Here is a 22,467-nt window from a genome sequence, read left to right as displayed (position 1 = left end):
CTTACTGTATGTAATGCTAACAAAAGCCATATTTTAACTTGATTAGCAAATTAGAACAAATTAGGGCACATTCATTTATAGAAACACTATATTAATCTGAATTACACTGTGTTTGTATTTCTCGTAGTCTATACCAAGACTTATCATGTTTGTGTGTCTGGTTTTGAGCGTTGTTCTGTTTTGGTTTGATGATGTTGATTTATGATAAAGGCTACGGTTGGCACAAGTAGCATTATTATGCAGTAAAGCCAAAATGTTGTCTATGGCTTTGAGAATTTATTTACATTTGTGGCATTTAAAATAAATATTTTGCAATTGATTGATTATTTTTTTTTTTTTTATTTACTTCCTGTTCCTGTATTTTCAAATAGCATAGTTTACTTTATGCTATTTAGGTAGTTTTTTTGTGTATTTTAACTTTTTTAAAGTAGTTTCTCAAATCGTTTTGTTTTGAAGTATTGTACTTAACTACATTTTAAATCATATCCGTTACTGAGTAAAAAATAAATAAAATAGCGCAAGAGGAAAAACAATTGCGCTCTGGAAACTACTGAACTGTTTGAGTGAAGGGCCAAGAACAAACGTGTTAAATGACGCAGATGCACTTGATTAACAGAATTCGTCGAGTCAGCCTAATAGCTGAACCAAATAAACCTGAAAGTGTGGCCATACACTCAAAAAGATTCAAACCAGACCATCAAGTGAGCAAAGAGGAAATTCACTTATTCTGCTTCCTGAGAAACAGTTACATTAAGAGAGAACTGAAACGTGCTTCATACTTGCCACATGTACTTTACAGCACAGTGAAATTGTTTCTTCACATATAAAATCAATGTTAGGAAGCTGTGGTCATGATGATGCTGTGCCCCTGGAGCACTGAGGGTTAAGGGCCTTGCTCAGGGGCCCCAAGAGTGGCATCTTGGCAATACCAGGGCTTAAACCCCCAACCTTCCTTAACCACTGAGCTACCATGACCATTTTTCTTTGGCACACATATCTCAGGATTACGAGACGGGATCGAATAATTCGAGAAACGTTTATTGGAGCAAAAATATACTACAAATCTTTGTACAGAAGTATTTACACAGTACATAGGAATACATATGTCGATGACATCATAGATTACATGATAGATTATATTAAAGAGAGATACAGTGCTGTTCCTTTTATTAAACTCCCTAACACATAACCAGTGCTTTTTTGCTTCTGTGTTAGAGCAGAGATCACTTCCTGAGCTGTGTACCATAAAAAAAAAAGCCCTGTAACCATTTAAAACAAGGCAACGTTGACCAACACTGCAGCATCAGTGACCTGCACTGGACTCTGCTACAATATTCAGGAGCGATCGAATCAGGACGGAACGTGAAATAAGGCTTCCTAATCATGACCTTGGAAAATACTTGTTCCTGATTGGCTGGCATTCATTCATTGATTTCACAGTTCTTGGTCCTATCATGACAGCCAATTCAGAGATACGTGTATGGTGGATTTTCCATATAATATATATAAAGGCGAAAAAGAAACATTTATTTGTTGACATGGTGCCATTTTGTCGTCAGTGCTTTGTAACTGTCGGCATGTTTTCTGCCACAGAAACGTCTTCAGCTGGTCCACTTTATTGGTAACATGAGAATTTGTGTGGGTTTTGTTTTTAACTTCAAGATGACAGTAAAAATTGTGGCAGATTTACGAGCGGTTTGTACCATGAGGGGAATTTTTTTGCATAGTGTAACTCTAAATGGATAAAATGTCATCATTCTTCAATTAATAGAACATTTATTGGCAATTATAATTAGCACATTGCTGTGGTATTTACACTGTGTTTGTACTGGAGTATCACAAATCTTGTGGTAGTTGTAGTTCGCTAATTCAATTCTGCACATCGTTTCGTTTTCGTTTCATTTGAACATACTGTTTTCCCAGGAACGTTTTCCATCTTTGTATTTTGGCGTTTTATGCGTCTGAACTAGCAGGCCGTTATTTCTTTAAAAAAATGACACTGCTTTCACACTTCTCTTTCTCCTAGCTCTGTCCTCAATGGCACACCTGAGCTGTTCTATTTCTTTAGATGAACATCTGAGGTACAGAAAGCCTTCCTTGTGTATGACTTTAGCACCTTAATGTATAAAATGTAATAATAAGCAAAATAAAAAACACATTTTGGCACTTCACAGAAAGTGGATGTTGCGTTCTCAGTAACTAAAATACTGATGATGATGATGATGGCAAAATATACAGAAAATAAATACTCATATCCTGCATAAGTCAGCAGAAAAGGAAGAACACGGAATTGCATGGTGGACGTGCTTTTCCTGAGAAGTGTCAAGGTTGTGTGTGGCTGGAACTCCTCCAGAAATTCGTGAGTCATTAGCTGGCTTGATCCAACCTGACTGGTGGTCATATGAGGATATATGGATTATTGTACCTGAAATAAGGTCGAACCCTTGTAGCACACAATCTGCCTGAGGGTGAAATGTGGGTGACTGAGATCATATAATGTATATCTTTATGTCACCCAGGTCACTTGGAACAATTAAAAGTAGTAAGTCAAGGCATTTAGTCTTTGTTTAAACATCTTCAATCTCCGTTCCTGGTGGAGATTTATTGATAGTTGTAGGCGGGGCAGTTGAAGAAGTCCATGCCGATGTAGCGGGGGTATCCTTCAAGTGCTATAACTCTAACTGGGTCAAACTTCCAGTACTTTTTGCCTTTCAGGAAGTGGGCAAAGCCTGAAACAAGGAGAAGAAAATTAAAAATCATAAACCTAAACCTGTTTCTGTCCACTCAACGAATGTGATCTGGGAGTTTGGAGTTAAACTTGGACCTTGATCTCATCACCATATAGAAACAATTCTTAGCATGTAGCATAAAAAGCTTTAGTTTAAACATCTCAGTCTTACTACAATAGTTCCTTTAGGGCCCAGTTCTTGTTGCGCTATTGTTCTGCCTTTATACAACATCTTTAGGCTCAGCGATTATATCTCATGGCTTCTCTTCATCACAGCTACATCCCGCACTTCTACATCCACTTTTTAGAAGATGTTTAAAAGCCATTCCTCATTATATAGAAAAACGTAGTTAATCTACCAAAGTCTTTCCTCTGCTCACCCTGACAAGGACCGTCAAACCCCTCAAATCAAACCCCTCAAATCAAACCCCTCTTCAAGGATTCATCTTCACAATATTAGAAGAATACAGGCAAATTCATACTACAGGTTCAGTGCAACTTATATTCTGCTCTGTTTATTCAAAATCCAGAATCACTTCAATGAAAAGACTTTAGAGAATGTCCTACACAAGCTGTAGATCATATTAAGAGGCTGAATCATACTGGCAGGCAGATGTAGGATATTCTTTTTAAAACACTGAAGATTTTTCTCACCGTAGTGATCCTGGAAAGCAGCATCAATGTCATTCGGGATTCCGCTCCAGTCCACCATGGTGCGAGCATAGCTCATATCCACCCAGTTCTCCAGTGGGTTAAAACGCCAGTAGTTTTCTCCCTTGAAGAAGTACACCCTCTTAGCCTTGTCTTTGCCCCACATCAATGCTGCCTGGATGTCAATGACTGGAAGTCCCAGCGTTTGAACTGAGTCTGGCCCGCTGATCTTCTTTTCAGCATCGTACACCCAGTAATTCTGTCCTGCACACCAAGAAAAGGTAGAGAAGAGCTGGTCATGTCAAGTTCAGTTTTGTTTTTCTCGCAGAAATCAGAACACATTTTTTGAGATGTACGTAAAGTTCTAAATGTGGAAAGTGGTGATTGTTGTTTATTTGCAAACACCTGGCTAATTACACCATTCAGACCACCAAGGAACTGAACACAGGTGTGAGGTTTAATGGATAAACCAGCTTTAGAAACACAGGAAAGATGGAATGCCTACATCCTGGGCATTTCAATGGATTAATAAATCTAGATGCATGAATTGATGTCATATTAAGTCAGTATTATTCATAACACCTCCGTTAATACTGTTGACCAATTTTTTTTTTTTAAAAGTGTTTAAACTCTAACTTAAGCAAGATCTATTTTGGCCAACTCGAAAGATCTCTCTGGTTTTCGTCCCACACCACAAGGTGTTACTCTTTTAAACCTTATTCACCTTTGAAAAACCAGATGTTTCCAGACGTGTCCTCATATGCGGCATCTATATTATAAGGAATCCCATGCCAGTGTCTGGAGGCTAGAGCCGGATACCCGTCCTGCAGTCTACCATCACGGATGCGCCACACGTAGCCTGATTTGAAGAAGAACAACTCGCCGCGGATCGTCGACACAGCATCAAAGTCTGTGTCACAAGCGTTGGGCTGGAAAACAGAAAAAAATATTCCAATTTTTTTTAATACGATGTCAAGTCACGTGAACAACGTTTAAATAATCCAATAAGCAAGAAAACCCACTACTAGCATGATGTCATTGGTTTCTAACTCTGGCGCCCTCTGTGGTATAATCTTGATGCCATACAGGAACTGGATACCCTTCTCATCATCCTTGTTGAGCCGTGGTGGATAGGAGAAGCTATAGTATGGAGACATCACTGAGCCAGAAGTGCGGGAATGCTGTAGCCCAAGAGTGTGGCCGAACTCATGAACAGCAACCTGCAGCAAGTCTGTGCCTGTAAGAGATAAACAAAAACCCATGAACCCATTTAACTAAACAACACTGGAGACTCCTATACACTATATTCCCAAAAGTTTGGAGACACCTCGTCATAAGTCTGGTATGTACTTTTTGAGCATCACATTCCACATTTAGTCCTAATCTGCTCTTATAATTCCTTCCACTGTTCCACTAGATTCTGGAGTGTGTTTGTAGAGATTTGTGCTTATCCAGACACAGGGGTGTTAGTACAGTAAGGTAGTGATGTTGGTGAGGTGAGGAGGCCTGGGGTGCAGTTAGATTCACATTCATCTCAAATGTGTTCAATAGGGTTGAGGGTCAGAGCTCTATAGCAGGAGATGTTCCACTCCAAACCATCTTCATTTAGCTGACTTTGAGCACAGGGACATTGTCTCCTATCTTAAGTGAAGGTTATAAATTGATCTCAGCATCCATAGACGTCCTTCGTGGTAAGAGTTTGTGGAAGAACTGCATATGGATGGTAAAGTCAGATGTCCCAATACTTTTGTCCATATATATATAAAAATAAAATGAACACTGCAGCTGGAATACTTTCAGAGCTTCTGAAACTGAATTTTGTCATTTTAATTTTATTTGGTATAAATCCTAAATTAATTAAATCATCATCATCGAAACATTTCACGTTATTTGGCAACTAACTCACCCATGCCGTTTCCTAATGTCCAATACTCGTCATAGTCAAAGTGCACGTCCCCCTGCCGGTAAGTTCCTGGAAAGAAGGCATGAGCCAAGACTCCTCCTAGACCATCGAAAGGCATTTTGTCTCCATGTTCATACCTGAAAAACAAGACCATGAAGATTGGTTTTTCCTAAGTCTCGATTTCATCCCTAATGCTTTATGCATTTGTTGCATAAACACCCATAATCATCTGGTATGACCTAAGAAAGCAAAACGGACACCTGATCTGTCCTCATGCGGGTTTCCATTCTTTTAAACACTTCCTACAGAGGGGTTGGATAATCTTAACCCTCCTGCGCCTTAGGGAAAGTGGGGTAAAGTCCTGGATGCCATCCAGACTCAAGAATGAAAAAGCTGACTTGCAAATTAAGTCATGCGTGTTCACATCCACAACATTATGGCAAATTCTGGACGGATGCCCGGCCCGTTTTTTTTTTTATCATAGAGATGAAGTCTCATTGATTAAACACTACAAGCTCAGGCATGAGAATTTTTCGGGGTAGTCCCTAACTGCAAAAGCCAGTTTACATATACTCAGTCGTATTTAGTCTCGAACAGCAGCATTTTTCTGTTTATTGACAATTAGAGAAAGCAAGTCAGTCAAAACAGTCTGTGGACAAATGCTCCAGCTGGAAGTTTTTCCCGAGAACCACCGAACGCCTTTAGGGTAGAAATTTATGACGTTTAAAATGTACTTATTACAAAAGTTTTTTTTTTTAAAGGAAACAGAATCTCTGGTAAAACGTAACAAAAATATTTATAAAGGTCTGGTGTGTAGCAGGATATTAAAAATGAGAACACCGCTTCAAGGCACATGGCCCTAATCAACTGCAGAGAAAACAAATTGTGGTTTGCAATATTTGCATCAGTGTTTCAAGAAAGATAAAAGGTAGTGAGGGAAGGATTCGTTCTCTCTGAGGTCTCAGTGCAGAGCATAGCACGAAGGTCTGAAGAAAACACCTGACAGGTGTGTGAAGGTGTGACCTTACTATTGAGCCTTTATGCTTTTACCAGCCCAGCTGCACACTCGCTATTTATGCATGCATGCATTGCTAGATGTGGCGCGTCAATTATCAGCACATGATCTCATGCTTTCTCATGCCTTCTCCGATCACCTTACCTTTGCAGTGAGAGGGGCTCCTGTGTTTGTGCAGTGGTGTGAAAAACATTTCTCTCACTTGTTTCCATTGTAAAGTCTTCATAAAAAACCCAAAGGGTCCGATTAGCATTAGCACTCATTATTATTATTATTAATATTTTGATCATTTGCTTGAAGTCTACAAGGAAATCCTTTAAAACATAAGGTCCCGAAGACCAAAAGCCAATTGTGCCGCTCTGTACAATGTGGAATGCTAACAACTCTGGCTGATGGCAGTGTTTTAAAATGATTTACTCGAATATTTGGATTTAGAAGAATACAATTTTACATTTGCACCATTCTATAAAAAAGGGAATCCTTGCATAAACACAAATCATCACAAATCATCAAAAATAATTGTGAACTAAAAACAGTGGCCTAAATGATGCTTGGAATTGAAATGTCAGACAATGCTGATTATTCTGAATGTAGGTCTATAGAAACATGTTCTGATTGAATATGTAACCATTTGACAACTAGTTTCTTTGACAAAAAAGAAAACCTCAAGTAAAATCTGACAAACAAACAAAGCTAATCATGTGACAAAGATTTAACTAACAAACAGGGCTAATATTAGCAAGCTACTTCCAGTGGTGGACGAAGTAAACAAACCATGTACTTGAGTTAAAGTAGAGTAAAAGTCTTTGCCTTCAAATGTACTTAAGTATCCAAATACTATGATTTATTATGACTATAATGTTTCTATTATCATTTTTGTCACAAGATTCTTTGCTTAATCAACTCAGTTTACGTGAAAAGACTCGAATGTGACTCTCAGCACACTGATCTATTAATAGAATGATATTAATGACTCAAACACTGATTGATTTCTATTAAAATGATCATGTAAATAAAACCACGGGTGTTGCGACAAATTCGAGTTTGGAGTTTCTTCATGATATATTCTTCTCTAAATCTTTCTCTTGCTGTTCAACTGATACTGAACTGTATGTTGGTGATCAGCAGATGCACCAACACAAAACGAGGTTAAAACAGAGCGTGCGCTCGATCCTGATTGGTGACTCGACGCATGTTTCACGTTTTTATCCTCATAAATAAAAAGGAACGAAGGATTTTACTAAATGTAGTTGAGTATAAAGTTAAATATTTGACTTTTTTGGAATGTAGTGAAGTTAAAGTAAAAGTCTTCCTAAACGGAAATACTTCAGTAAAGTACAAATACGAGAAAAACGCTACTTAAGTACAGCAACAAAATACATTTACTTCCTTACTGCTCATCACTGGATATTTTACACTAGCCATCCAGCTATCGCGTGAAATTCCTAATGTGGTGCAAAATGTTTAATTGTGTGTCTAAAATAAGCATGTTAAGCTAACATATTACTGGATACTGGTAATGCCAAAGGATTCAATTCAACCGTGGCTCCAGCAGTGCAATGGTGTAAACATGCTTTGCACTGGGAATGCATTGGCAAACCATGGAAGTCTTACCTTACGAAGTCAATGGTGATGTCAGTCTTGCCTCCAGAGACCTCGGTGAAGGTGAGATGAGTGACCCGACTCCAGACGTGTAGCGCATCCCTAATCACCTCTTTCACTTTCTGCAAATCCATCTGTGGTGGCCCCGTTAAAATCCTGAAACACACGCAAACACAAAGGCCCGTTCACTCCAGACCACCCACACAAGTATTAACTGGATTCATAGATGCCAGTTTTAATCCTCTATAGCGAGGTGTCTGGTACCATGGAGGAGTGTGATTTATGAACCACAGAGCGCTGCTTTCAGATAATCTGTCTGCTGAGAAAGTCGAGCTGCTGGAGGACTAACGGCGTGTTTGTTCAGCCTGCATCAGACACAGACAGGCCCTAAAGGATTTGATACATGAGTGAGCAAGTGCATGACTTCGTAACAATATAGGGGTTAGTGAGTGTTTGGTTTTTATCCTCGCTGAATGGTAAAATCAGCCTCAGACGTCTTTCACTGCCTCAGACCATCATATGATTTCATAAATACCTGAAACAAAAGGTGTGCGGAATTTTGGCATCTGGCTTTGAGGCTATTATATTACCGTATGTTTTTAAAACCATCTGGATTTGCATTTTGATGAAAAAGTGAAGCTAGTACAGCATGCTGGCATACAGTTTAGTTACCGTTTATACCATTTCCAGTGTCGAAATATTTTACAGGCAAAAAAACTGACCAAAACTTTTTTCTTTTTGGCTGTTTGTCTAAGTCATACCCAACGGATTTTCCCAGGACGCCACACGTCACATAACCCTCAAAAGATCACTGTGATTAAAAGTGCTTGTTTTTAAAGTTACCTCGGATTGTGACGAGGTGTAACTACTAGGGTGGGGAATAAATTGAGGGGAATAAATTGTTACCACACTATACTTATAATTAAAAGAGGTGGTAGCTTAGTGGTTAAAACATTGAAAATTGGATCTGAAGGTTGTGAGTTCGAATCCCAGCCACACCAATCCACTGCTACTTCTTGATCCCTGTGCAAGGCCCTTAAATCCATAGCTGTGCAGTTGTATGAATAAGGCATCAGGTAAATGTAATGTTTTCCTCATGAAGCAGAGCACAACCTGGATACCATATGGACTCCTGGACAAAATAAATCATACCTTGGAAAGCAGAATGAATCAGTCAGCTCCACTTTGGTATTGTGCATCTGTATTGATATCAATGATTTTTATTCCATCCTCAAAACATAATTAGCTCTTTGGGTGAAGGTTAGAGCCACAATTTGTTTCTTCAATTCTAGACAAAAGTAGAACCCACAGTGGCAAACTAAGCATCTCCATTAATGTTTATTAAGAATACAATTTATAATATCCTATAGCTTTCAGAGTCACTAGATCTTGCCCCAGTTGAATGCTATTGAGGAGTTTGGAGTGATGTGTTTGAGAGCACTAAACAACTACCATCATGAAAACATCAAACTGAGGGAATATGTTTTAATAGGGTTTATTGGTCCAGTGTAGTTCTAGGACCCAAGGTGTACTGAAGATGCTCTGTTAGCTAATGGTGACCTAACATCTCATGAAGACATTTTTATGCTTTTTGTTCCTGTCATTATGATATATAGCAAGACTATACCTTGTGTCGCCTTTGGCAATCTATCAAGTATGTCAGAAGATCTCTAAATCTCTGTACACTTGAAAGGAGCAAGCTATTGGCTTGGTTTAATAAAACCTTGTTAAACAGGAGTCTGGTTCTGTCTTGGACTTGTGACTAAGGTCAGACCACTTAGGAGAAGAATCTGATCCTACATTAGCATTTCTGACTGGACAGTCTATCATCAGGTTGGGGTTGAGTGGGGCTCTATAAACAACTCCCAAAAACCCATTTCCTTGAAACATTAGTCATTAGAGGAAGTGATATAATACAGAAACACTGCTTATGGTGGAGGACAGATGTCTCCTCTCTCCATCGTTCTCTGTTTTCTGTCTCTTGTTGCACGCCTCTGTTTTTGTCTCTAAGAATGTGATGAGACAGCCTTCTGCCTTCAGAATTTATGGAAGAGGCAGGGCAGGCCAGTTTAGTTAAAAAAGTATTAAGTTCTTGAACTGCACAGAGGTCAATAGGAGATTTATGGGTCATGATTCCAGCAAGTGGGCCATAAACCTAAGAGAGTTTTAATCAGTGGTGGCTCCAACAGGCAGACAAACTTCTCTAAAGCTTAGACTGGCTTCTTATCTCCTGCTGAGGTGAAACTAGAATCACATGGGTTCCAAGACCATTACACGAATGAGCACATAACGAGTAGATTGTCAGTACCTTGAGGTCATGACCCTACTGCTTTCAAATTACAGGGGAAGGCAAATGTCCGGCGGAGACCTCCAGTGACCGACATGGAGGAAGCAAGTCGGTCTTGAGCAGAATGTTAATCACAAAGCTCCATAAAAGACATGCTAAAGGCACCCATAGACTACCAGGGAAGAAAGGTACAAATACATTACTTTTTCATGTGGATTAAAATGGAATGCACAGAATCTACTGTAGACACAGTGGAATGTTACAGTTGACCAGCTGGGACCTTGGACCCTACGTTTGGAAAAAGGAAAAAAAAAACATCACCTTGATCCTGGGTGGCCTGGAAAAAAAGGGGATGTTTCTGATATGAAAGAAGAGGAAGAACAGCAAAACACTGTCTACACTCTTTCCCACAAAACTTGACTGAGAAGGCGAGGAGTCTGTGACGACGAGGATTCCTCAGATATATCAAAACTACAGGATAGCCGGAGGCATCTGGTCTGTGTGGGGCCGTGAATTATTACACAGCGCCTGCACCGTCATCACCGGCAACGCATCAAAAGATACCACTAATATGTAATATTCGTAAATTATGCTTTCCAAAGCTTTCCACCTCGAGGAATTCACTTGCATCATTTACTTAGTTGTACAGCCATAAATTTTCCAGATAAAAATTAATAACCCCTTACTTGTACGTGAAGTTTTTCTTGTTCCATCCCTTCGTCGTGACGTAGCGCTTGCCTCTTTGCAGTCTGCGGTATGGGCCCCGTCTCTGTAACGAATTATATACGCTGTTTTGCTTGGAAGGAAAGTCTGGGACTCCACACCGGGGCCTGTTCGAGACTTCGGCGCCGTTCTTGGGGGCAGTGGGGTAATGTGGCCGCCTCCTAAGCTCGAAGTCTTCTTTTAGAGTGTTTTGAGCATGTCTTCCACTCTTTTTCAGTGCATAATGATGAATCTTCTCTGGCCAAGCCTGTAAACACAGACATAAGAACGATCAGGGATTTGAAATTCAGCCATCTGGAAACTGGAATGACACTCAATTGTTGGAAAAGAAAAACGGAAAAGAACAATTGTTTGCTGTCATTGAAAAATAATCAGTGATGGGGTGGTGTAATTTTCAAATAATAGAAACTTTGTATTTACTGTATCACTCCACACATACATACTTTATTTTACGCATTTAAACACAACATGGACACAGTTCATAGTTCATCCCGTAGGAATTTAGTGGGTTGGTTAAGACCCTGTACAGGTCACTTGAGGTCTTCCAGTCAAGTTCGGGCCTCTTAGTTCTAGTGAATGAAAATTGGGATTCTACTGCATACAAGACATTCTGGACTATTATATGCTTCCAAGTTTGTGTTATGGTCTGGCGTCCACTTCATTTTAGCTGTAGTTATAGTCTGGAATGTCCACAAGGCAAGTTAGCTCCTGTTATATAAACAGTGTAAACAGTGTACTGTTATGGTTAAAAGCTTTATCTCTGAATGGTACATAGTGGTGACACTGGAGACTCCTTCCAAAAAATGCAAAATAATGTTGTTGTTTTTTTTGTATTATTCATGTAGGTACTGCAATCACCAGACAAGGTCTTGTGTAGACGCATTCAAAACCAGTGATGAACAGTAAGTGAACAGCTTTTTCTCATATCTGTACTTTACTGAAACATTTCCATGTGGGCAGACTTTTACATAAACTTTATTACATACACAAGTCAAATTTTTGATCTTTTTTTTAAACATGCGCTAAACAAGCAGCGATCCACCAATCAGGGTCGAGCGTTTTTGATCGGCGCTTGGTGTGTATCTACTGATCACCAACATGCAGTTCAGCTTCAGTTAAACATCAAGCAGAACATTTAGAGAGAAATAAATGATGGAAGAAACTCCAGACTCGAACTCGCTGCAACACAGTCACATCATTCGAGTCTTTTCACAATAATTGAGTTGATTAGGCAAAGAATCTTGTGATAAAAAATGATAATAGGAACATTATAGCCGTAATAAATCATAGTACTTTGGATACTTAAGTACGTTTGAAGGAAAATACATTTTTCCGAGTGGATCTACTTTAACTCAAGTACATGGCTTGTGTATTTTGTCCACCACTGTCCAAAACAAAAGCAGAAGGAATGAGATCTGAGAACTGGGCTGGATTTGATGTACGTTCAAAAGGCCAAACAAAGCCAAGACAGATGCAGATTTTAGGAGTAGGGCAACAGGAAGATGATGGGTATGTTGTGGTTGGGTGGGGGATGCTTTACAGAGAAAACAGCCTGAGTAGTGGGATAATTAAGACTTTATAATCACTGGTATCTCTCCCAAACATCCCAAACATCTTTTATTACATAACTCCATTAACACAGGCATTTCAAGGGTTTCGGTTTTGTCTGTTTCCATTTAAGGAATACGTTTTTGTTTTGTTTTGTTTAGTTTTTTTAAACGCAGTGAAGATTATTACTGCCATTTTCCCATTAGTATTTAGAGGAAATGGTTCTGTAAATTGTCTGGGAGCAGAAACAAGTCTCTCGAAAAGTCGCTTTAAAGCGGTTTGCAGATCAGTTTTGTTCTTACTTCTCTCGGCACACGTTATCCCTCTTTTTCATTCCTCTTTCCATATAACAGCCCAATCTCTATCTCTCTATTTTGAGTGTTAGTCAGACCAGAGGGGTAGCATTAGGTTGCAAAAGCCCTTTCGTGTCCTTAAGGTTTTAGTTTTTTAAAGGCTGTCATGTCATTTAATGCCACGCTGTGTTTGAACAAGAGGATAAAATGATGGGGTTAAAAAAAAAAGACAAGCGAAGATTTCGATGAAATCAAAGTCAAAGCTTGCAACAATATGCAACAAAAAAGTGAACGGTGTAATCACAACTAAAGTGTGAGAACTACCTTTAAGAAGGACATGTCAGTACAGGCATGTCCAACTTGATATTGTTACTTAAAAAAAAAAAAAAAAGCATGGCCCCGGGTCAATTAACAACTACGTGAATTCCACAACATAACAATCACAGTGTTTCAAGGGTTTATTTCCATCTGAGCTGTTCTGCTGACTTGGCAAAGCCCTCTTGTGCACGCTGTACCATCATTAACTAGACTATGTTTGTAGAACACGAGTATAATCAGCGAGATGGGCAAATGACTAGTTTGTTACTTTACTCGGGTCTCTAAAGCCAAGAAAGAGTTTTGCGATCGCTCACTGTGGGACGCTCGTGCCACTTAGTAAACGACGTGAGATGGAAAGAAAACACAAGTGTGTCTCCGGTTCAACAGGAGTCGAAAGCAACGAGGTCAAAGCCTAAATCAACAAGACAGGATCATTGAGTCAGAGCAAACATAAACTCCCATTAGGGACAAAAAAAACTAGCAGAAGCACCGGATGACAGAAACAAAGGCTAGTATCATGTAACGAATAACGTCTCTCAAACGCCCTATTAATAGAAATATAGAGTTAATTTTTTTTATATATATAAAGTATTGATTCTCTCTATATGTTCTTGTACTTAAGAGGCAACTACTATTTAAGTTTATCGCCTGAGGTAAAAAAAAAACAAAACAAAAAAAACGTAGCTTCTTGAGTCAGCACCAAACATGCTGTAATGACAGAAACACAAATACCAGGGTCCGAAATAAATGCATGTGGAGCAGCTAAGGACGGAGTCGCAAACGAGCCCTTAAGTGTGCCGTCGCAAACTCATCATTACGATCGGCTTTTACGGCGGAGTGCAAAAGTAAGCGCCCCACCCCCTCTCTCTCACAATGATCAAACCAGCATGCTCGGTTCTTTCGTTACGGCAGGTAATGATAACGTCCGCTCTTAGACAAGAGTGAAACAGTAATGTGCATCGTTCGAAACTTCTATTTAGGTTGCGCTACTTTTTTTGGTGGGATTTGAAAAGATTTTTAGATCGAATCAGAGCAGCTTTCGGGTTTTTTATGGATGATTTTTTATAGAATTCAATAAAATAGTATAAAATAGGAACACGCTTTCATTTTTTTTCTACCCACAAACCAAAAAAAGGAAAAAACGAATTTTCCTTAATTACCACTAAGTACATTTACTAATAATGTACATATACATTTGAACAATTATGCCATAATGTGTCTAAAAAAAGACAAAGGAATTTTTCATTCATGTGTGGGCAAATTTTATAGGATCCTCCTGCATAGAGCAAGTCAGGTGAGGCAGTGAGCGTCTGGCAAAAGGCTCCTGCATGCCTTGCTCTTAGTTTACCATGACGCTTCACACAATGCATTTTTCGCGTATCGCAACGCGTGTCTCGAGCCAGGCGGGAACACAACACTGTCGTGTGTCTGTCAGATTTATGCTCCTACGCTGTAGGATTTATCACCTATCAGCTGAAAGGCTGCATGAGTTCAGAACACATTGTCTGGCCCTGATATTAGATGTATTTGTGATTTTTATGTTGAAATTTTTTAATGTTGTAATATAATATTAGACGTCTGGAACGATGGTATGCTAAAGCATGGTAAAGCAAACACAGCTCAAGCTGAGGAATCTAGATGTGATAAAATGAGAAATAATGTATTTTGCAAGTGGATCCAATGTGGAGTTTAATGTATTGTTATGAAATTTGTGTTACTACTGAATTCTGATGAATTCTGGGTTCTGATTGGGCAAAAATTGTGATTGTTTCTCTGACAGTAGAAGTGCAAAAAAAAGCATTTATTACTGCATTATACATTTTTGTTTGCAGATTAACAGCTTATATATATATATATATAGTAGACAATTATACTTTTATATATGTATTATATATAATAATAGGCATATATTTTTATATATATATATATATATATATATATATATATATATATATATATATATATATATATATATATATATATATATATATATATATATGTATGTATGGTAGATAATTTTTTTACTTTTCATATTATTATAACAAAATATCAAAGTATTTAACACTTCTGGCCATTTATTGAGGTAAACATTTTCATATCCAGAAAAAAAAAAAGATAAACAAAAAAACAAAAAAAAACAATCCATTGTCTTTGGTTCCTGTTTCTGGAATAAAGATAAGCATCAGTTATACGGGTGGATTCTGCAACGCGATGCGCTCCGTGAAAGCGATACATTCTGCAGATCATAAGCACATCTATAAGTCACGCACTGGCCATATCGAAAGGAGATCATCTCTCACTCATCTCTCATCAGTCCTTTCCATTGCATCATAAAGAAACACCTTTGTCTCAGCTTGAAGCTTAAAAAAAACGGTTTCTTGATCAGATTTTCAAGCAGCGGTTATGTTATGAACCGAGCGAATATGAGAGAAGAGCGTTCGAGCAGGTTTGTATGCTGGGTTAAGTTGATAAAAAACAAAAAAAAAGAAGGGTTAATTATTTTGGGTTGAACTCATGTTCAGATGAGACGCGGGAGCAGAGGAGCAGAGCTGACGTGTCACGACAAGAACGAAGAGCCGGAGATGCATCTTCTTTCTCCTTGTCTTTCTAGTGAGACCAGGCTTAAAGCTAAAACCTTAAAAAGTCTGTGTGTGTGCATGTTTCAGACGTTTCTCTTGGCCTAATTCCCATTCTCGAGAGGATGATTGTCTCCCTGTTGGCAACCGATCAGCCGATGGCCATTCGTGGGTGATATCATCTGCTCCTCAAAATACAAGCAAGAAATTAGCGACCTACAAATTCACATCGAGATAGTGTAACTTGGCATGAAACAGCTTACAGTATGCAGAAGGGATGGAGCCAAAATACCGAGGCATCATTCAGGATAAACAGATGCAAAAAGCAGATATTATTGTGTGTTTATTTGTTTGTATGTTTTCAGAAAGTTTGCCAGAAAAGTTCATCTGGTTGAGATGAGAGATTTGTACAAGGTCAGAGAATAAACTTATGCTGCATCCGTAGTTTAAATTTGTTTCTTTTGGCATTTGTCCTCATCCAGAAAATACTTTCGCATTTTATACAACTGAGCTGTTGAGGTTTAGGGGCCTTCCTCAAGGGCCCTGCAATGGAAGCTTGGTGGTGCTGGGATTGGAACTGGCAAGCAATCAGAGGTCCAACCAGAGGTCCCCTACTCCGTAATTCCAACCGTTTGACAGTGCACTAATAGAAGAAACCAAAACAACGCTCCTGTATAGGCCACGCCCACGGGTTTAGATCGGAACCCGGCGACAGATACGCGTTGTGTCATTGCGTTACCCCTCTATTACACAACATCCCATTCTTCATTGTCCCATGCACACGAGGCGCGATAAACTCCTATTCCCCCGGCAGCTAAAGCATCCTTGGCAGATAAAATTAGGCCACGTTCAAGATAAAAAAATAAAAAAAACGAGCGATTGCAAGAAAATTAAACTTGGGTAAATATTTACAGTGTAAAAATCTTCCAGAGAACTTTGCAGAACTAAGGCTGTATACACACGCGAAGCGATTACACAATTCGCAGAGGGAGAATGTTTTCGGAGGAACAGGAAAAGGATTAAAGCTGATGGGAGATGATAGCGAGAAAATGCCTTCAGTCAATAGGAAATGAACAGTATCTGGGTCAAGAAGTTGAGGATGGACTCATGGAAGAGAAGTGCAGGGGCTGGAGGTTAAGAATGCGCCAATGTCAACATCAGCACTGCACAATGTCAGGCGTCCTCGCATGAAACCTCGTCTCTGTTACCATGGTAATACATGAGCCGTAGAGAGGCAAAGCGTAACTTTTTGTGTTATAGCAGCATCATGTCACTATTTTGACGATAAAAAAGAATTTACATGGAAGAAATGCGAAACTTTTCTTCAGTTCTTTTTATCTTTAAAAATACATTTAACACATTTAAGCATATTTTTTAAAACTAATTTTAGTTTTACTTTTAAGTCATTTTTTATTTGTTTTAATTCGTTTTTTTACTTTTACTTTTTAGTTCTGAAATACGCTCAAGTTTAAATGTTAAAAGAATTCATTTTTCAATATTTAAAAGTTTTCTTTTTAAATAAAGAGTACTTTTTAAACGCAGTTTTACATTTTTTTAACTTCATTTTAGTTTCATTTTCAAAACAAAGTTTAAGTTGCCATTTTTTAAATTAAGTTTTTTATTTTTTAATTCTCCAAATGTACTTTTTCAATCCGAGTTAAAGTTTACTTTTTTGTTGTTTGAATAAATAATTTTATATTTTAATTCTTTAAAATGTTCAAACCATAATATTTTAATAATTACAATTTCGAATTAATTTTAAATGCATAATTTTAAAAGTGTAAGTTTACTTTTTAAACATTTTATTCGGATTTTTAACAATGTACCGTAATTTTTTAAGTGATTTAAAGAAATTTTTTAAGTTTTTTTTTTTTTAAGTGTTGAAATGAATAGATTTTTCCCTAAAGGGTTCTTCGGTCAGTTCTGATGAATAACATTTTTTCACACAGAAACCAGGTTCCTTGTGGGTTCTTTGTAATGGTTTTTACACGCTTGAAAAATGATCCTTAGCCGTCACTGGATGAATAATAGCTCTACGATCTGAATGATGATTTGAATGATGAATGGTCCTCACTGGAAAATGTGTTCTTCCAAGGTTCCTTGAATAGTAGTGATTAATTTGTTCACCCATTTGTTTTTCTGGTGGTATAAACAACATTTCTCAATGTTTTATTGATATTCTTTTATAATCAATGTTTATTCCTTTAGAAGATCTTTAGATGGTTAAAAGGGCTGCCTGTGTGGGGGGGTTTGGATGGTTAATGGTGCTACATCTTAAATACTCATGTGTCTGAATTTGAACTTCTCAAACTGTCTGGCTGCCAAGCTGGTGAAGACACGGTGCAGAATATGAATTAAGCATTGAGCCTAACCCTCTTTGAAAAACGATAGCAGGAGAATGTTGACTTTCTCTGTGATATATTACAGCTACATTAAAGCTGCAATTATCGAAGCAGGTGAACGCACGTTTGCAGACCGCACACGTTTCTGTTCCTTCTCACAAATGTTTTCGCTCAAACAGTAACGAGTCAGCGATTATTTTCTAGCTTTGGTGAACATTTAAATATTCGCCTCCCGACAGAATGACAAAAATAAAGACTTTTTTGTTACTGTTCACAATATTTTGTTGATCCACAGCATTTGTAGCATGTTTTAGATTGAACTCAATGCTTTAATTTCTCCAATGAGACCCCTGGTATAACTGGAATACATAGTGGCGTATTTAAATACGTGTAATGAGGATTTTATAATAAAATCATGCTTTAAAAGTAATCAAACCCTGAGACGTGACTATGGAATTAACCACTGTTCAGTTTTTTGTTTGGAGGCGTGTCTCAGTTACAGATGTGGGTGGAGTTATTTTAAATAGGGGCGTGTCTTAATTACGCATAACGCTTGAATTTTGTCCAAATTTTTTTTTTGTATAGCATCTCTTTTAACACTATATCAAGACTACCTCACAGTAACTACACTACAGTATATCATGCGGAAATGTAGGCAATACATACACTAAAAATTCAAACTGTAAAAGAAATATTTCATAATTATAGTGCTATTTTTATTTAAGTACTAAATGTAGGACACTGGAGGAGACATCGTCTTAATTTGAGTACTATGCTTACAAGTTTTTGTATAAAATCTTGTAAGCATAGTGCTAGGTCAGCTTATTCTTAGCCATGTTTTCTTTACAGAAGTGGACCTGGAATAAAATGTGTGCAATGCTTTGAAAATGTGAGGAAAAATAAGAAACCGTATGTAATATGTGCACATGATTTTATGCTTTCTGGCTTTGTGAGTCCTTGTAACTGGTTAGTGTGTTCGCATGATGTCACGGTGTTGACTGTTGTGTGTATACTGTATATACCCCTATGTTTTTGTTTTGTTTTGTCAAAGATTAGCACGCTGCTTTTTTAAAAGCCGTTTTGTTCTGTTTCAGGGGTTTTCCAGTTTCATTCTTGTTACATGGTTTCTAAATGCTCATCATAGTGTTGTTCACCTATCGCGAGATCAATGCCTGGATTACATCTATGTTTTTGTCTGAGGATTTGGATTAGTTTTTTTCCCAAATATCATCACATGACAGCATGCACAATTAACAGTTGGTGAAAATAATAATAAAAACAAATGAAATTTGACGTACTAGGGTGTTTTGGTGTAAGGTGCTGAGATATGGCCAATGGCGTAATCATTCGCAGAGATTAATACGGATAGTTTAAGTGGCTGCCAGACTTCAGTCCACATTTTCAATCCCAAAATCTTTTTTATGATAAAAATCTTAATTATGGTCTGAGGACAATTAAAAACCCCGACTTGGACACTCCTCCTATGATTTTCGTAACTTAAATTTTTACAAATAGTCCTGGAACTCAATTTAAGCACGTGTGCAACTCGAATCCGAACGTATTAAACTTTCCCAGCATGCATACTGACATCCTTTAAATACAAATCGCCTACGTTAATGCATTCACATTAATCTGTGTTGGAAGGTGACGTGTATTTTTTTCACTCAGGGTACTCAGAGAACCAGCATTCTGTTCTTAGAGGGGTCAGAGAATGCAGCTGCAGCAGCTATCTAGCTCTTTCCCTTTTCCCTGTGTCAGCAAACTGAGATGTTTGTTATTCTGCACCACATGCCAAATGGCTTGCCCCTGCCTGCATAATCTCCCTTCTGCAGCTTTGTCAACAGTCAGGAACAAATTGAGTGCACAAGTGAGGCATTGCAGCACTCCATCCACGAGGAGGCTAATTCTTCTATAAAGGGGGTCTGGGGACGATCCAATGTGCCCCGGAGATGGTTTAGATTTGGGGGGGGTTGAGACAGTGCAGCATGACAGATTTCTGTATCAAGTGAAAGTGTTTATAGGCGTCTGTGTTTCCGTGTCACTTAGATTAGCATACACAAAGAGCTCTTCACTCTCTGGGTTATTATTCTTGACGTTTCCTTCGGAAAATCTTGAAAATGCTCTTGGACTTCCTCCAACTGGGTTAAAACAGCCAGCTGCATGTTGTCTTTGTCTGCCTTCTCGAAGCCTTGTGCTGGGGACAAAAAACTTTCCACACATCCACAAAACATCTTACAAAACAGCGGATCACAGCAGCGAGGTTACTAAGACTCGATTATCCAGTTTAATGCATCGCTGCATGTTTGAGAATAATATGAATGGATTCTGAAAGAAAACAACATGCAGAGCTCATAGAAAGAAAGAAAAAAACTGATATGGTTACCTCGCCAGAGGGATTTCCGACGTTATGAAACGCACGACTACTGTTTCACAGTTCAGCCTGAAGCCAGAATTAGAGATGTAGTGATGTAGGAGACTTATACTGACCTACTGACCCGTGTCTCTGATTTCCAAACACACTATGTAGCGGAAAGGCTCAAGGTGCTTGAGACCTTGTTCTTTTTTTAAAACGAATGAAGGCGCTTTGAAATTTGACACAAACGCGTCTCAGTTGAAGTTCAATATGTCACACGTGTGTTCGGTAAACATCACAGCATGAACCATCCAAGTTCACAGGGAGATGAAAACTCTAAATTAACTCTCGATAAAATGTTTATTAGCTGGTCATGTTTGTCAAATAGGGTCCATGAAGTGCAGAAAACAATAGACATCACAATCAACCACTAGCAAATGATTGTATAGTTATCAATAGTATTATATTTGTTCTTTGAACTTAGGCAATGGGTTGTGTATGGGGTCGAATCAAAATCAATCACATTTTATTTTGTAACTCATAAACACAAAAAGTGGAGAATTTTTTCCAACAATGAATTTAGAAATGACATGCATGCTTCTAACAGATGAGGTCATGAGAATTCATATGGGTTCAAACAAAACAAAAGTCAGGGTCCCTGTCTATATATATATATATATATTTATATACACACCTAAACCTTTGCATTAGATGCATTACATTTGCAGATCTAAGGGTACCAATAATTTTGCAAAAGTTGAAGCAGGAAGGCTGGATGCTTTGTGTCTTTATCTGAGAACGTGCCTTGTGGTGGAATCTTAATTACACACTTTTGTATATAAAACGTGCACCGAGAGAACCGAATCTTTATTAGTACCCACATTATTAATGGAGATACAGTATATTGTACAGAGATAGGTATAGAATTTCTTTTATTGTGTCCCTCAAGTGCAAAAGAAAGACTGAATAGAGCACGAGGGTTTGATAAAGAAAAAGAAAAAAAAACATTTGCAGAAGTTGAAACTAAAGTTTTTTCACTTACCGCCGAGTCTCGGTTGTTCCTGTCGTCCCCCAGCGGAAGCGAAAGAACGCACAGCGCGCAGGACAGCAGCAGCAACAGCGTGGTCATCGTGGTCGATTTATTTATTTATTATTTTTTTTTTAAGGAAAAAGAAGAGAGAGAGAAAAAAAGAAAAGGCACGCGCGCAACTCGTACCAGAAAGGCACCTGCGCCGCGCGCCTGGATTCGAACCGGACCAGGAACTCGCACTCTCTTTTGCACACTTAATAGAAGAGAGAGAGACAGAGATTGATAGAAAAGTTCGTGAAGAAAGAAAGGAGAAAAGAAAGATAGAGGATAGAGCGAAAGAGAGAGCTAAGTCTAGACAGCTCGAGCGCGCTCTGCTCAGCCGGTGCAGTGCACGAGAATGGCGCTGCTCCAGAGGTTTTATACCCCCGATTTCTTTGTTCCCCTTTTCTCCAAATTGCATCCCTGCTTTTTTTTTTTTCTTCCTTTTTTCAGGCTGGAGGGACAAGTTCATAAGCGCTCACGTGACTCGAGATTGGTCCGTCCTGCGTGTGCGTGTGCTGGTGCGTGCGCCTGGGCGCGAGGGCGCGCGCGAGAGAAAGAAAGGAGGCAGGTGGTGCAGTTAAAACCCGTCTGCGTGCAACAAATAAATGCATTGTTATTCAACTTGATCCAACAGTGCAACATGTGAAACGAGTGTGTAGGCTGGAGATGCAAGTTTGATCTTGAGTTTTGGTGATAATTACACTGCAGCTGTGACTGACTGAGGGGAGACAAGAAAAAAGCCCCAGTCTTAATCGTGATGATGTTAAATTAAGCTCTAAAAAGCCAAATTAAGTATGAGATCATCCTGTTAACTCCTAGTACTCTTAGGGAAAGAAAGTACTGGTGTCTGTTGAGGTGCAAACTCTTGTCATTAGGGTGGGATGTACATCTAAGTGTATTGCACTCATCCTGCAAAAAAAAAACTAACATTTTGTTATTATGAAATATTTACTTTTTACTTTTAATAATTTTCATTATAAAGAGGGAAATGTCTGGAAAAGAAACTGGACTGTTATAGAATCTTATCTTCATCTGTCCATATTTAGTGCCCAATAT

At 38.5% G+C, this 22,467-nt stretch overlaps 1 protein-coding gene across 1 annotated transcript; it reads right to left on the bottom strand.

Annotated features, from left to right (window-relative positions):
• Positions 1 to 1,017: 1,017 nt before the first annotated feature.
• On the bottom strand, positions 1,018 to 21,964 carry mmp11b (matrix metallopeptidase 11b). The gene is made up of 8 exons (XM_046868573.1): positions 21,382 to 21,964; positions 10,873 to 11,156; positions 7,912 to 8,055; positions 5,286 to 5,419; positions 4,402 to 4,616; positions 4,104 to 4,308; positions 3,383 to 3,643; positions 1,018 to 2,729 (listed from the first exon to the last, which is right to left on the bottom strand). The coding sequence occupies exons 1-8, from the start codon at positions 21,466 to 21,468 to the stop codon at positions 2,602 to 2,604; spliced, it is 1,458 nt and encodes a 485-aa protein (XP_046724529.1). The 5' UTR covers positions 21,469 to 21,964; the 3' UTR covers positions 1,018 to 2,601.
• Positions 21,965 to 22,467: the final 503 nt, after the last annotated feature.

This window comes from Silurus meridionalis, chromosome 15 (assembly GCF_014805685.1).
Source record: "Silurus meridionalis isolate SWU-2019-XX chromosome 15, ASM1480568v1, whole genome shotgun sequence".
Lineage (NCBI taxonomy): Eukaryota > Metazoa > Chordata > Actinopteri > Siluriformes > Siluridae > Silurus > Silurus meridionalis.
This window is presented reverse-complemented; position numbering and strand designations above follow the sequence as displayed.

Excerpts from the sequence above, each read along its gene's own strand:
- mmp11b (XM_046868573.1), bottom strand. The coding sequence starts at position 21,468 with ATGACCACGCTGTTGCTGCTGCTGTCCTGCGCGCTGTGCGTTCTTTCG. Across the intron at positions 4,617-5,285 it reads GACATTAGGAAACGGCATGG|GCACAGACTTGCTGCAGGTT; the intron begins GTGAGTTAGTTG and ends TATCTCTTACAG. Across the intron at positions 2,730-3,382 it reads TGCTTTCCAGGATCACTACG|GCTTTGCCCACTTCCTGAAA; the intron begins GTGAGAAAAATC and ends TCCTTGTTTCAG.